The sequence below is a fragment of the Streptopelia decaocto genome, assembly GCF_964273445.1.
Source record: "Streptopelia decaocto genome assembly, chromosome: 1".
NCBI classification, from domain to species: domain Eukaryota; kingdom Metazoa; phylum Chordata; class Aves; order Columbiformes; family Columbidae; genus Streptopelia; species Streptopelia decaocto.
The window spans coordinates 9,704,004-9,720,911 of record NC_138663.1 but is presented as its reverse complement, the minus strand read 5'-3'; the positions used below and the strand labels follow the sequence as shown (position 1 = coordinate 9,720,911).

Genomic DNA, 16,908 nt, shown 5'->3' with positions numbered 1-16,908 from the left:
ATTTTATTAGGAGGTTGTTTTTGTTTGTATTTTTTAGGGTTTGATGTTATTGTTTGATTAGCATTCATGTAATACTCTTCAACTCTTTATGTCATCTCCAAATAATGCAGTGTCTTTGTTTTCCTAATATGTGCCAAAGAATCACTGACTGAGAAAGTGCAGGAATTGAGAAAGGTCATGGAGATTTTGTCTACGGGTAGTATTTGCTCCACTCAGGCCAAGTAGGTTCAAAAGCTATTAAGAGTATAGGAATATCTTTTCTCCTGGACTCTCAAGAAATAGTTGTCTTATTACGCTCTGGAAATGTCCTCTTTTTTTTTTTTTTTTTTTTTTTTTTTAAAGAAAGTGCACCGCTTCCTTCCTGACATTATTTTTGATGCATATTAAGTCAGTATTTGACATGGCTTGAGGTTCCAAGTGCTGGAGAACATGTGATTATTCTCCTTTCCTTCAGACATGTTAGCATGAACTCATTCGCTTTGCATCATATCTGACGACTCTGTTGCAGATTCCTTGGATCAGCACAGTTCATGTTTATTGGCATCTGAGAGGTTGGACAAAAGAGATATTGGCCCACAATCTCATTTGAGACTGGGCTGGTACAGAAAGAACACAGTCTCTTCTGTGGAAAAGTTTATTTAATTATATCAGTTTGTAATGAATCACTGACATGTTCAAATGCTGTGAGCTAGATGTAGAGCATGATGTGAATATAAGATGTACAAGCTGGGTAGTCAGTAGATAGGAAAAAATGGATGGAAGAGAGAAACTCACTAAAACAAAGACCAGTCTGGATGCACTGAAATGATTTTGGACAAGAGATACTGGTACTGAAGACAAAGAATGTTAAATATTTTAGGGAGATGAGACAAAGACAAGATCAATTTAAGTGCTGAGAGAAGGGGAAGGCAGCGTGAGCAAGCCTTTCATTCCAAAAATATGGCTTAATCTACTTGTAACAGATGAGCAGCCATGAGTATCTGAACTCTTATCTCCCAAAATATCACTTCTAAGCACACTGGATTAGCAGTGTTTACTATAAACTTCATTGTTGTACAGAGGAAGGCACTTAGTACTGCATACTTCATTTTGAATATAAATAAAGGTTTAATTAACACTTACTGCTTGGTAATCTCACAAGCTGTAACAGATATCAACACTTCTGCCTGAAATACCTTACTTTTCACAGAGGAAGAAGTGCCTGTGAAACCTTGGTTACTTGTGCTTGCCTGAATTAGAGATTTAGATAATTGTCAGCTAGAAGGTGGACAGTTCAATCTGTCACCTGTTGAGGAAATATTACCAAAAAATATCACAAATATTTAAAGACAGAAATTATCTAGATAAATTAGGAAGTAATCCAATATGATTTTAATAAATGTGATAGACTTTCATTCTACTGAAATCTTAACATTTCAACACTTTTCAAGGAGCTGGTTCTAAAAATAATTTCTTGAAGGGACAAATCAGGTTTATACTGAACTACATCCAGAATTCAAATACCTGATATACAACTTTAATGAGAACAGGTAAGCATATGGCTTTCTGACATCTAGGGAAAATACTGTTTAAACTCCACAATGTAAAATTTTTGAAGTAAATTGAAGTTGTATCATATGCTTTTCTTGGGAGACATCCATAGAAATCTCAATTTTCTGATTTGCAATTTATGTATAACTGAGCAAAACAACAGATTTTTCAGATCCTCTAGTTAAAGATGTTTATCACGACAAAAAAAAAAAAAAGAAATCAGAAAAAAAATTGCTTTATGAACAAGTGATTTAAAATCAACTTATATTAAACACTTTGTTGCATCTATTTTCTATTCTATTGTATCTTATATATTATATAAATGTAGATTCATTAAAATGCACAAATGTTAGTCTTGAAATCTAGTAGGTAGGAAAACAGATGGCAATCTAAAGAACATCTGCATCTTTCTGGTTTTAAATCTCTTATTTGTTTGCAAGTAACAGTGACAAATTGAACATTAGAACAAAAAGTGCAGTTTTCTTAAAATCAATCAACATCAAAGATGTCAAACACTGTGATTCATAAAACTTTAAAGACAGTAATTATCCTGAACTGCCTCTTAAATAAAAAAAAAAAAAAAAAAAAAAAGAGACAAAAGGACAATGAGTGGAATTCCTAGAAGTAGGTTATTAATGACAGCCAGTGGCAAGATGTGCAGAAGGACCATCCAAAGTGAATTCCTGGCCTGAATAAAATGAGAACATAGAACATAAGGGAAAAGTGCTAAAACTGCAAAGGCCCTGCAGCCCTTGTCTTGTGTGAAGGGCAGCTATGTTACAAACCCACCAGAAACAAACAGCATCTCCTGCAGCAAAACTAAGGTTAACATTATGGGAAAACAAACCAACAAACCAAAACAAAAACAAAAAATTCTATCAAACATTATAACAACAATTTTCCTTGGACTTCTGTGTTCAAATTCATAGTTCTTTTTTAATTAATTCATTTTACATTGCATATTCTGGCCCTACCCATCTCTCTTAGGTACTGATCTAACACGGGAAAGTAAGAGTTACTCTTTCAGGAATTCAAGTTGCAAATCTTTTATCCAAACCATACTGATGTCAATGAAAGATTCCTCCCATGTTTTAATCAGGCTATGGGTCAGATCCAAAACCATCAAGAAACACATGAGCTGTAACTTGGGAAAGAATAAAAATACACTTGCAATACAAACAAGAGAAAGGAGGTACATGTGATTTTAGATCTTTGATTGCTCTGCTATGGATACCTTGAGTAAACTTGGGAAAGTCAGTTCACCTCTGTGTCAGCAATCCCCACCTGACAGTGAATGTGGTAACTCTGTTTAGTAATTTTGCTGTTTCTATGAGATTACAAAACCTTTCACGGGGAAAGCTTCTCATTATAGGATTGCATATTGCTTCGTGTAAAATGGCAGCAATCCCTGTGGACACTGTGATATTGTGAGCATGTAATACTTCTGCTGCTTGAACTACTTGTTCCAAAGATGAAGATATGAGTGGAACTTAGCCTCATGTACAGCATGCTCACTCACAGCTATGTCCCTTATCAAGTTTAGCCTGGCAGAATGATGCAATTCTTAAGCCTATGAACTGTGTCTTGCAAGGTTCCTACAACATCAGTAGCCATTGTACATAATTTGACAACAGAACTAAAGGAGTAAACACACTCAGACCCCTGATAGGAACTGCAAAGAGTTGCACATCACCTCAACAAGAAAGCCTGGGGTAAACTCAGCCCTCTTGATTTCCAGGGTCATGCATCAGCCTGTAATCTCTACAGTGCTCCTCAGACCATTGGAGTGAAGGCTGTGTGGCCTTTATCTCCTACAAAAGTATAATGAGAAGTTCCTCTAGATTTGTGCAGCTTGGGCATTAAGCCTTCCCCTAGGCAAACCTGTTTTCAGACAATCCTTCTACAATCATTTTTCACATCTTTCTCGATAACTCAATACCAGCACAACTTGAAATGGAAAGCTCATAGTCTAGAATACAGATGTGCAAAACCCCAGACTGCCTTTTGTTCCCTGGGACTTGTCATTTCTGAACACCTTTCTGAAACCATCACTTGTTACAGTCCAGAACCTAATACACTACTCATCCTGGATCCCTGCTTATTTTCCACATCCTGACCCAGAGCCACCGTGTCAGGCATTAAGACTAAAGGGTCTTCATCATTAGTGCAGTATATTTACTGATCTCAGAACCTGTCACTGCTCTGTACTGGCTGTCTTAATTGCAAAAGGAATTGGAGAGGTTAAATAGTATTAATATTAATAGTATAGTATTTACACGGGCTAAGATTATAGGGTGTGGATTAAATCATACATTGAGCTCTGTGTATGTCCGTGATTGCATAACCAGGGTCAAATACAGATCTCAAAAACAAACAAAATGAAACAAAACTAGAAATACTAAACATTTGTCTCAAACCATGCCCTTGTCTACGTGGATGGCAGTATTAGACAAGAAGGGCACATAAATCTACAGTCATCAGCATGAAGGAGTGTCATGGCTATTGTTGAGCCTATTTTTTGTTTTCTTGGCTGAAATGAAGCAAGACTGAAACCAGGGAAGCCTTTGGCATGAAACCAGAATGAAGCTCAAGTAGCTGAATGTTTGGCAAGATGACTCAGTGTCATTGGAAAGCTGATACGAGACCTATGAGTAAGGATGCCACTCTGGGCATTCATTTAAAGAGGGTCTTTATCACAACCATAGCAAAAACTACAAGACTGTAGGACACATCTACTGTGGAAAAGCCCTCTGTCTCAACCATGAGTGAGATTAACAGTGTTTAACTTTGAGTTCCTGCTCCTCAAGCAGATTTGTTGTTAATTTCTTTCAGAATAGCAATGTACCCACATTAGGCATGTATAACAGTTTGGTTCACTTCAGAAAATGATGAGTTTTATTTTGGAAAGTATTTAAACATCACACCCAAAGGTTTCTATTGAATTATCTTTGGATAGGATCCAAACTAGAAAATCTAACTGTACAGCAAAAAAAATTCTGGATTTTTACTAAGCATACCACTAAAAAAAATAACTAACAGGCTTGGATAAAGACAGGGAGATGAGAAAAGCAAGTTTGAATATGGTTTGGACCAAACAAAATTATAAAATCAAACACCGCTTTACTTCAAGGTCATTCAACAATCATGCTAAGATTACCTCCATCAGGTTTGGAAGTATTAAGAACCTTCCCCAAATCTGTTCAAAGGTTGCCACAAAGCAGATGCACTCTGTTAGGTTGTTCACTCATTAGGTTGTTCACTCCAACTTCAGCAGAAATTTGAGCAAAATATGATGGCTGAAGTAATAGAATACTTTAAGAAATTTGCAGGAAAATCTACCTTAAGTTTTTAATATAATCTGTTCATGGTTTGTTCCAATTTGTTTGACTTGCCTTTACCTGTGACTCACCTAAAGTTTCATATATACTTAATATAAATTATATGATATAAATTCTTTAACAGAATATGAAAATACAGAGGAAAAAAAACAACAAACAAAGAAACAAAAAAAAACACAGAACAAAACTTTCAAATTATGAGATATAACGTTCTTGATCATGAAGCTACAGGCAAGTCAAGTGACTAGATGGATCATGCAATTAATGTCAAATATTAATAGCTCCCTTTATAGTCAGTGGAAAATACATCCAAAGAGTGATTTGGGTTGAAGATGGAAGGAGCTTTCCTCTAAAAAATAGTCATTTGCCTCTATTGATTGAACTGAATGCCTGATAATTACTTTAATCATTTGGATACATAAAAGTGCCTGAAGTCATTCATGTGGAACAGCTTACCTATAGTACAGACAACCACAATTTGAGAACTGGAAAAGCATGAGACCAAAAAACAAAGGTAGGTCAACATTTTACAGAGACTTTTAGAATTTATCATCCTGAAACATCTGTGTTTACGACAATGTACTCAATCCTCAATCGATAACAGCAAAGCGCGCATTGTAAACAGCGGCACAGTTTCATATTAAATGTACTGACAGGAAAAACCCAGGAAGCTAATTTTATCACATCAGAAAATTCCCCAAATCACAAAATTATTATTTGATACTCTTAGAGATATTTGAACATCTGAATCAAAATACTCTGAAGTCAGGGTCTTTGAATTAGACATAGGAAATCCATTCCAATTAACTGCAGGCTTCCCATTTCCAAGTCAGTGGGTTACCAACAGTGTCTTCTGCAATGAGTCTCTCTGGTGACTAGAATGATTTTCAGAGGCTGTGCAGCTGCATTTCCATAATCCAGTTTTTAAAGCTCTATCTTGACACTGTGATTTCTTTTTCATTTTCCCTGAGGTTCAGTAAAATTCAGCCGCACCTCTTTATATATAAGCATAACTTACATATTTCTGCTTCATCTGCAAATCATGATTTCCCTCCTCAAAAAAGACACCAACTACATTGTTGAAACACACCCATGAGAAACAAAAATATACAAAACTTCCTATACTCACGCCTGTACCGCTGCCAATAAGGAAAGCTGGACCAAAAGGCCTGACAAAGCCTGATGTTTTATCTCTTAATTCATCATAGCTAGAAGCAGATACTATAAGGAACTGGCCTGTCTCCAACATACCAGCCCTTAAAATCATCTTGACGAGCATCTGCTTTTCTACATAATTTGAAAACTTTCAAATGGCACATAATATTCAAATATCAAATTGGGATGTCCAAAAGGGGTTGGCCGCTGAAAAAGCCACTGCTGCAAAGATGTTCAACGGTCAAACAAGGGACGAAGTTTTTCTCGGGATGACATTTTAAAAGTATTTTTAATCATTATCCTTGAGAAATTAAAAAAAAAAAAAAAAAAAAAAGAAGCAACAAAAAAGTCATTACCCATGGTTAGTATTGTGGCTAGGCAATATTATAGTGACAAAGAAAGTATGTAAGCATGTAATATGCAGTAAGTTAAATCTTGTCTGGAATGAGTTGCCTCCAGTACTGGAAGCAGGATAGCTGCACGAGCATGGCTCTGAGCCCAGACTAATTAGCCCTGCTGAGAACATGTTAACATGGCTATTTCGCTTCCGGGACCAAAGCTAATACGGCTGAATGGTAAAGCATTATGCTATGTGGACAACTCAAATGCTTTTGGAGATAGATCAATTATCTACAGAGTGATGCATTACACAATATAGAAATACAAAGAATGTTAATGACCCAGTTATCCCTAACCACAGTAAAGCCATGGCTAGACTATTTCCAGGACTAGAAAAACACCTCCTAACTTTTACACATAAGCAGCCCCATGGCAGAGCCCACCAGAGACCCTGGAGTCAGAGTTGCAGAGCAACAGGTCCCTCCCACCATTTCAGGAATACAAATTGCCTTAAAGCACCAGACAGAAGGCAAGGTCATAGCCTTGAACTCTGCTTGTGTTCATGGCTTTGGAAATAAATCACATTACCTAAAGGTGGAATGCAGGGTGTGTCTTGGGCTCTCAGCTCAGGAGCTCTTAAAATGATTACATTCCAGTGTGTTTAGAAAGTACAGTTTAACCAAGAGGGCTGTGCCTAATTGCTATATTCTCGTCCCCAGGTACAGCATGGCATATATGAGGGTAGAACGGCATACCGAAATAAAAAGACAAAGACCTCACTTGTTCCCAGTAGAACAAAGGCCGCTTCTGGATACTGAACACTTTGGGAAATATGGGAAAGCATCAGGGCCCAAAGTCTGATTTCTTGGCAGTTGAAGTCTTGGAAATCAGACTCTAAGACTGCAGACCATAACTTTTGCAATACATCACCAAAACTGCTAAAGAGAAGCTTGTAACACAGCAAATACAAACCGCTCTAATAATAAACAGGATTTTCATACTGCAGCAGAGAGACTACTGCTTTTGGCTAATTTCCACTCCATTCCAATAGAATGAGGCTGTAACTATGAAAAAATGTGATTCTATATAGAAAACAAACAAACAAAACTCCAGTGACCTTCCTCCCTCTCCAAAACCTTTCTGTGGACTCCTGTAAGTTAGATTTTCATTCCTGACTTTATTTGAGGAAAATAGAAGGGAAACCTAAGTCTTTTCTAGGGCTATATTTGCACATACGTGAGCTTATCCTCAAAGAGAATTACAATTCTATCATCATTTTGTGGTGGGTATGTATATAAAAATGTAGCTGACTTGTTATTTGACTGCAGAGGGCAGAGTGCATGGATGTTGCTTTTTCTTTTTCCAAAATCTGTCTCAGTGTGTCATAACTCTGTCGTGTCTTTAACTGATGCAAACTGGTTCAGTAATATGGGCTTGAAGACAATGTAGCTGTAAAAACTTACGCCTGCATTTCAAGAAATAAAAATACACTGGTTCATGCTCTTAGGTTCTGGTGTGTGTATGTAATATACCTATGTGTATCTGTGTGTGTTTTTGAAAACAAATAAATGTTGCTGGCTAATCTTTGATAGTATTATTTTTTTTGTTCTTTTTACTTATGACCTTGCTTGAAAAGAAAGTGAATATCCCAACAGATTACACTTACGTAAGTAGGAACATACTATAAGTACTACCAGGTATTACGGATAGGCTAATGACACATTTTTGCCTCCCTCAAACCAAAAATAGGAAATGCTGTTTGCCGTGATAAATTACACAACCGGTTCTGAAAGTGACTGTTGACAGCACTTCCTCCCAATTCATACTGATAACCCCTAGTGATATACAGAATGCAGATGATGTAAATCTAAATTAGTGCAATTTAGTTCTACAGTGGCTACATATTACAATGCATGCTTCGAGATGGTAAGAATGGTCTTACAAACAAGACAAGTGACAGCTGCTTGACTTTGGGCAAGGAGCTACCAGCAAGAGCATTGTAATCTTCTGGGTCTGAAAGCGGCTGGGAAAAGGGAATGCTTTCCAGAGAAAATTTTCCCTAAGGGGGAGGATCAGTGAGAGACCATATTGTTGAGCCGTTGAAAATTAGCCAAAGAATAGGCTGCATTGAGTAACCTCCTTATTAAAAACAGTCTATTCTAATTTCAGCATGTGTCTCTGGCATTAATGTACAGGACCCCTAAGGCACGGTGAGGTGGAGGGTAGAAAAAAATAGGGTCTACACCAAGCAAATTATTTCAAAAGTTGTTGGGCTCCTCCCATTCACTATTATTCTCTGCTTGCTAGGGAAAGAAGGCAAAGGCTTGGCTTCGTGCACATTAATGAGACAGTGCAAAAAGAAGTGATTATGTTATCAGTTGTTGCAACCAAAACCATTGATCACATATCGTAGAATTAAGCATAGCAGATGTTTCATGTCAGAGCACAGATCCAGAGGATCTTAGTCCTTAAGCAGAGGAGTCTATTTGAATATTTTAATTTATATTAAATATCCATAATAATTTTATTTTTATTGTGATATTTAGCATCATAGTTGCAGTTGGATTTTCTTTATTTATTTATTTTTATTTACAGGTAATTAAGACAAACGTACAAAAGAACCAAGACTGAACTTTCAAGAGAATTCTGTATCTACTGGGAAGTGCTCAGTAAATAAAGAAGACAGTGCAAAATTAACATCAATAATAACCACTTTACTTAAAATTTTCCGTTGTTTTGCTTTGACTATTAAAAATAAAATTCAAGACATCTTCTTCCTGTTAACATGATTACTCTCCAAATTCAGTCTCATTTGAGGTATGATTACACATGGTCATTAGGATTTCCTTACAATGCTTTTGCTTTTATTATGATATCTTATCTGTTTTTTTTCTCTAGGTGAAGGATGCTGGTGATCTCTAGGTAATATATCTTAGTTTACTATAATCTCTCATGTGCCTTGGCTTGAAAATGTTGTCTACCAACTTCTCCGAATGCATTAAGTGCTTTCTCATAATCAGCAAATGCCATGTCTAGCAGCAAATCGTATATGTTTGCATTTCCATTCTGCCATTAATCACAGTGCTGTGAAATACCCAACTAAAGATTATCCATTCTTTCGTCTGGCTAAAAAACCTGCTAGAAAACTGATTTATGAATGAGTTTTTGTTTTCTTAACATTTTAGGTCAAGGACAGAAGTGTGAAATGGCTGTGGTCACTGAAATCTTGATTGCTAGGAGTTTGCTGGGCTGCAGAACAGTCTAGATTTAGTTATTCATACACGTGTCCTCCATTCTTTGTTTTTCAGTGTGTGTCCAGTAAGCGTTCTTGGTACTCTTCTAGACACATTTTACTGCAAACCATATGCTCTTTTGTTTGTTTACTAATTTTCAAGCTTTTTAAAAAGATCATTTTCACTGCCAGCAGAGTCATATTGCTCAGAAAATGCAAATAAACAAAGACACCTGAACAAAATACCACAGAAATGTACCTATTTTTATGATTGCTCTGGTGGTGGTGCTGATATCTAGTTCATCACTAGATAAACATTTGCTCAAAGCTTATATTTACTAATAAGATGACAACTTTAAAGTCCCATTTTCCTAATTTGTTCCAGTCATTCCTGGGTACTTGGATTCACTGAAGACTTAAGGAAGGGATGGGAGCACCCACACTGCTTCTGTTACTGCAGTACTGTGGGACAAAGGAGTAGATAGAAAGTTTGACACATAAATCAATAGATCCTTTTGTTGTAGTGGGAAGAAGATATTAGCAAAACCATTAGTACGCTAAACAGCAAACTCTATGCTGAGTGCTGACTTCATATGCAGGAATTAGTTTATCTTCTCATTACCATTTGAGGAGGCTTCTGTCCTTGACAGAATGGATACCACAAGGGCAGAAATCTTTCATGAGGGTCAAAACCAAGTATAATGAAAGACAAAGTAAAAGGAGTAATCATTTAAAGGAGGTCAGGCACTAACCAAATGAAACTTTTTGCACTGCAGCAGACCCCAGGACCAGGGTCCTCTTGGTCAACAGGTCAAGTACTGCACTTCTTCCCAGAGGAGTAAGCCTCCAGGCAGATGTGGGTGTAGCTCTGATATTGTAGACATTTTTTAGCCTCCTCACCCCAACTGATTATAAGGAATGTGCAAAAACAAATGACTGACCCCCAGCTCTCAGTAATGCCCAGGAGTGATGTACCGAGCTAGGTTGAAGGGATGGATTTGTATATTCCTCCGTTCACTGGCCACTTTCCACAAAAACCCAAATACCTTGCCACTGTGTAAACTTTGACAAGTCAATCTTCACTGAAAGCTTATGAAACAAAGTAGGTCACTGGTGCGTAACTGAAGGTCAATACATTGCCATTTGCACATGGGATTATAATTTGTAAGCATATTAGCTTTTCTAGAAGTGGTACACATTCCATATCAAGTCTGTTTTTCAGACAAGTAAACTTCAGACAACATTAGTAGTCTGTGTTCAGAAAAAAATACTATAATGGCTCATTGGGTAACAAAACTATTTCCTTCTCACCTAAAGGGAAAAATAGATTTCTCACAGAAACAAACCTTTTTTTTATAGAATAAAAAGATAAGAGTTCTCACCTTACAAACTCTCCCAACTCGGGAAAGGATTGTCTTGTCAGACGTGCCACTATCTTGTGATATTTCTCGGAAAAAGAAGTAGATTTTGTCATCATCTGGATTATAGGTGTCCGGGATAGGAAATGTTCCAATGAATTTTGCTCCTAGAAGTTCCCACCAAAAAAAATTTAAATTGTGAAGAAAAGTCTTATACTTGATACTAAATTTCAGTTTCAATATCTGTATTTGTTGTGCATCTTCCAGTAAACCAAAAATATCACCGTATAGACACAGAGTATTTATTTGTAGTGTGATGGTTTTGTGTATATATTTTACTACCACTTGCATAAATATACAGCACTGGTTATCACTCTCTGTATGAAAGTAGGATGACGTTTAGTACAAAGTATTGCCTACAAAAATCTGTCTTATTGCTTTTTTCACCAATATCAAGCTAAGTAGAATTTCCCAAATCACACAGTAGAATATAAATTAATTTAATTACACATTGCAGCAGTTATGAGTACAGAAATACACTACTGTTTACTACAGAAAGCTTGCAAAAAATCAATATAAATGATAGCTTTTCCAAGTTAAAAGTTTTCTACATATCTGTGCTATAACAATCTTACTGACTAGATCTACCAAATCCAACATGGTGCCATGCTGGCATGCCCAAGTTAGCACACTAAACTCCGCAACTGACTCATCGGTCTTAAGGACACTGTTCCTTGTTGTGCATGAAAACATTAGCTATATCAATGTAGCTGTCTGTTTGGGTTATTTAAATTTCCTTTTTGTTAGGAGTGTAACAACATACCTTACCCTTACATGCTGAGCAGTTTTACGACTTCTGGTCTTTTCCAAAGCACGTTTGACTGTCTCTGCCTGAACCCTATAGGCTTGTTGATTGGGCTAAGAATTGAATACATGTTCTTCTCTGTGTTCCTTGGCCCTGTTGTTCATGATCTCCCGTCCTGCTCTACCTGCTCACCAATTGTGGTGGATTATTTTGTTTGTTTGGTTGTTGTTTTTTTTCTTCCTTTTTTTTTTTTTGATTGTTTCAGTTTTGCTTTCTTTTTAATTTTGCACTAAAATCAGAATTTAAAGGAGTTCCAAGGAACCCTGACTGCAGCAGAGCAGGCAACAACTTTCTCGCAAAAGTGAACCAGATACATGGGGAAGTGATTTTTAAGATATTCCCCAATGCGCTACAATAGATGAGCTCTTTTGAGGGCACTTGGATCAATGACGTTTTTCTTTAAACAGAAGTGGTTATACAAATACAGTGTAAAGAGACCCTTGACTCTAAAACACATTCTTTCAGCAATAAAATACACAGTCTTTGTCCTCATAAGCAGACAGGCTGCAGTAGAAAGCAATGGAAGGATGGCGTAAAGTGGCAGAGCAAACAGAGCACCCTGGTGATATGTGGGGAATACTATTATCAGCTTTTACTGTATCTTCATGCCTTTGTCCTTTTTCTAATTGTTGCTTTACATTAGCCTCGAGGAATTTTCACCATGAACTCTATAGTACACACAGAACAAAAAGAGGGTCCTTGATTCAAAAGTTCACAGTGGAAGGCTTGAGGCAAAATGGGATGTGTTAAGTGCTGAATGTGCACCTTCATGACAGAAGAGTAAATTTATGGGTAAATCTATGGGTCAAAATAGCCACAGTGTTGCTTCCATTTTAAACCTTTCTGACACTGGAGAATGGCGTCAGTAGAAAAATGAAATGATGCAGGCATCAAGACCTATAAATTTAAGTTAGGATTTCAAAATGAGTCTAAATAAAATATTCAATTACCCCTCAGAGTCTGTAAAGCTACTTCAAAGATTAGATCTCTAGGCGTGAATAAATACATAAATATGCTTCCAGTATGGTTTCTTAAATATGTCGTTATCTAAACAGTCATTTAATAGGAAAACCTGTGAAATACTTCTATAGCATTCATTTGAATTTCACATAGATTTTTTTTTTTTTTTTTAAAATCAGCATTCACAGAACAGAACTCTAAATAGATGGGTTTTTTAAGTTAAATTTCATTGCTTTACTTGGCAAAACAAATGCAAAAACAAACGTCTCAATACCAAGTCCTAGAATGCATTTAGAAGAATCTCTAACAAATTAAAGGAATACAAATATTTTATTGTTTTAAATCACAATGGAAAACACTGAAAGTTAATTCCAAACAAAAATACACTGTAAAAGATATGAAGATAAAGAGACAGAAAACAATTAAACATGATCTGAAAAGCACATTACATTCTGCAAATGAGATCTTTGTCTCATCTTTTGCAATCCATCCATACAACATCGAAAAGTGTGTTTAAACCTACTGTGAATTAGTTTTTTTGGATTATTTGCATGGTAAACAAATTATACCAGGATGATTTTAAACCATTGTTTGTTTTCCCATACACACAGATGTCTCTCCTAATTGCTTCAATAGGAGGTTTCTCCACATACTACTTTCATGGCTAGAATTTATGTAAACAAAACAGGGAGCTAAAGTCATCCTGATCTTCGACAATAGATGGTACAATAAATTCAGGTGTTGCACGTGCTTTTTGAAACATGCTCTTGTGGCCTAATGGGAAGAGCTGTTACACCTTGTCCTTCACTGATAGATTTGCTGGAGTGGTTGTGTTTGCTGTTAGTTACCTGCTGGCTATCACAGCTTTCTAACACCAGCAGTAGTTTTAGACAGTACAACCATGCATGGCTTAATCAGACCTACAGAGAAGTAAGATTCATTAGACTCAGGAAAAAGAGGACAACAAAGGAGTAGCAAATCGCAGAACAAGAATAAATGAAAAACTAACCCAAAACTGTGAGAGGCAGAAGATCTTTGCAGTTGGGCTGCCAGAAAGAAATATGGGGCATGATAAAATGCAAAGGACAGTGCTCATATTTGCCTTTAAGCACCTAGAAGTCAAGCTCATCCAGGTCCTCTCTCAGGGAGGGACAGAAGGAAGAAAATCACAATGAATAATCCTATTCTAAGACAGATTCCTACAATAGGTGGGGTGAGTCACTCTCTGGAAGTGTCACCTCTGTCTGTAAATTACAGGCAGAGACAAGCATAATGACTGAGCTCAGACAGGATGCTAACTTTTGCCTTTTAAAGCTAAGTGAGCTGAATCCCATCCAAATTCGCAGGATATAAAGAAGTCATTGCCTGTGAGTCTTTGCCCTGGCAAAGACAACTAAATTGCAATGAAGAAAAAAAAAAAAAAAAAGATGAATGTGATTCAGGGAAGTGTTCATTCCAATTATGGCTGTAGCTTCCTATAAATGAGGGAGGAATGTGCAGCTGTTTAGTTCATGCCTGTATGTAGGGCTTAGGTGTCCCACCACAGGACAACCTCCTCTGTCTGCTGGACTGGAGCAGGGTAGACTTGGTTCCAGTGGGCAGCTTTGCCATCTGGAGCGGGGCCACCAGCTCCACATGTCTCATCCTTGGCCATGGCCATGCCCAGGGGTGAGCCAGTTCCGGTCAGTGACTGTGGTAGCATCTGATTCTTCAGCTCTGCAGGAGAAGGGCTGAAGTCTGAGCAGAGGCAGCATCCCGTTTGTGTTCAGTGCTGCTGCATGCAGGAGTATGAGCCTGTGCAAGCATGAGTCATGGGAAAGATTAGCTGCCTTCCTCCCTTTCTCCTTTGTGGAGCTGCTATTCAGTCATTGAGATTAAGACGTCTTAATTAGTCAAGATAGAGATGCCCTGCAAGGAACTGGAAGGTATCCTACACATTTTTCCCTTATGTTTTGTCTTTCTCTCCCTTCTCCCAGGAAAGAATAATCCTGTTTCCAGAAAGAGAATAAGACTAAACTTTAAAAATATTAAGGTGCATTATAGCAAAACTTCCTCAGCCCTCCGGAAAAAAAAAGAAAACAACAAGTTATACATTTTATGCTTATCCTAAGTAAAACATGAGTCATGCCTGGAAATAATTTATTTCTAATTGTACAATTACTGAAGTATGTACAACCTTTCCTGGAGGTCTAACATATACTTGGTAAATGGGTGGTAGATTTAGGGAAGTAGGGATTCAGATGGGATGGGGGTTTTACACCTGAAATTAAGTAAATCTTTTTTTTTTATATATATATACCAATATCAGCTGAAAGCACAAATATATGCAATTGATAACATTACACAATAAACTAGAAATACATTTGCTACCCTATGGCTTCTTGCAGAAATGATCCCATCATTTAAAATTGCACTCAAACTTTTCCCCAGCCTTAAAAGGACTGTTTCAAAATATTAAAAGCACCTAGTTTATATATATGCCTCTTAGTATAACACTGCATGGATTGTGTATGAGAAGCCTTACACAGAGTATGGCTGTAGATTTTTATATGGCTGGAAAGAAGGTAAACCTGAAGAATACAGGGGTCTTCAGTGTTTATATAGTGTGGGATAATTTTCACGCCACAGTCTAGCACACTAAAGCACTTTTTCAAACCCAGACATATTAATATATTATTCTCTGTAGAAAACTTTCACAAATAAAGATGCTTTAAGTGAAAACAGAGTAAAAAACAAATCTAAAACAAAAAATGAAGAAAGGCAGACACTTCGACACCAGCCTCCAAAATAAAACACATCATCAGTTCTCAAACCTTTAGTTATTCCTGTGTTCTTATACCATTCCCTTGCCTTAAACTGTTCATGAAGAAACATTAGTAGCACAAAGAAATCTTTGGAATTGGATGCTTAAACTGTAAGTTCTTTTGGGCTGAGAACTGAACCCTGTGATGCTCATCAAGGTGAACCTATACTAATGAAAACACCAGATGCTCCTCAGGACCAGACTGCAGTAAATCTTTCTTGTTAGGATATTATATCATCCCTTAGGAAAGCAGCTACCCCAACTATCTTTCCATGCTGAGCACCAGCAGGCTGCTGGTGATAAAACTGGATATTCAGTTTCACAGGTAGTTGCCATTAGAGCAGTTGCCTGCTGGAAGGACCCATTTTGGTCCCTATTGCTTACAGCCCATTTCTGGTCTACATTGCACAAGGGATGTGTAGAAATAGAGAAATGTGATAGGAAAGGTGGGACAATAAAGGTTTTGAAGATAGGAGATGAAAGTGGGGTAGGTCAGCAAAATCAGGTGTGAGATTTTTCTATCTGGCCAAAGGACTGTTCCTATTTGTAAAAGTAAAATGACTTTAAGTGTCTTCTCCTTTCCTACTCATCTCCCAGCAGAAATCCTGAGGTTATGGAGTTTTATCTAGACAAAAATGCAAGGAACAGCTTAGAAAAAGGGAGAGAAATAGAAAAAAAAAAAAAAATAGAAACAGAACACTTCCTCTGACTGAGGTCTCAAAGAGTTAAGAGGCAAAATTATCCCTTTCAGAAGTCTCTGCTGGGAAGACAACTTAACCCTGTGGTCAGCAGGCCCTGGCTTTACAATACACCCACAATAGCTACACAGGCCTCCTGAATCAGGGCCAGTGTTGCCACATCTTTAAAGACAGTTGACGGCTTAAAGGGGGATGCTTTAATTGAGCAGGGTTAGGTTGTGAGCTAAGTTTTCCATGTTACTCTGTGTGTGGTTTGAGACTGGCTGGGTGTAAATGCAGTCAGTTTTTTAGAGGGTTTACTAGCTCAGAATGTTTCTTAACAGGCAAGAAAAAGCAGTGTTTTCCTTGGGAAGCTATTTTAGGGTGCCCTTAGTGGTTTTAAATGATCCTCACAGCAACAAAAGGTATTTTTCCCCCTCAAAAAGGAAAATAAAATAAAAAAAAAGACCTCCTACCTAAAACCATGGAATTTCTAGTCTGTCATTTCAACATGCTATAGGGAGCAGCTTTTAACAAGTGATCAGAAAAAAAGGCTTAAAAAATTATTCCAACAAGGCTGGAAATAAAGTTATGGTATTATTCCAATTACAGGACTATATACAGATGTATAGATCAAAGACGGGAAGAATG

The 16,908-nt window shown here is 37.2% G+C and overlaps 1 protein-coding gene across 1 annotated transcript in view; it reads right to left on the bottom strand.

Annotated features, from left to right (window-relative positions):
- Window positions 1-16,908, bottom strand: part of SEMA3D (semaphorin 3D) — a 147,271-nt gene that overhangs the window by 47,211 nt on the left and 83,152 nt on the right. Inside the window, 1 exon segment of the mRNA XM_082045235.1 lies at window positions 10,977-11,119. Within this exon segment, the coding sequence (XP_081901361.1) occupies window positions 10,977-11,119 (143 nt within the window).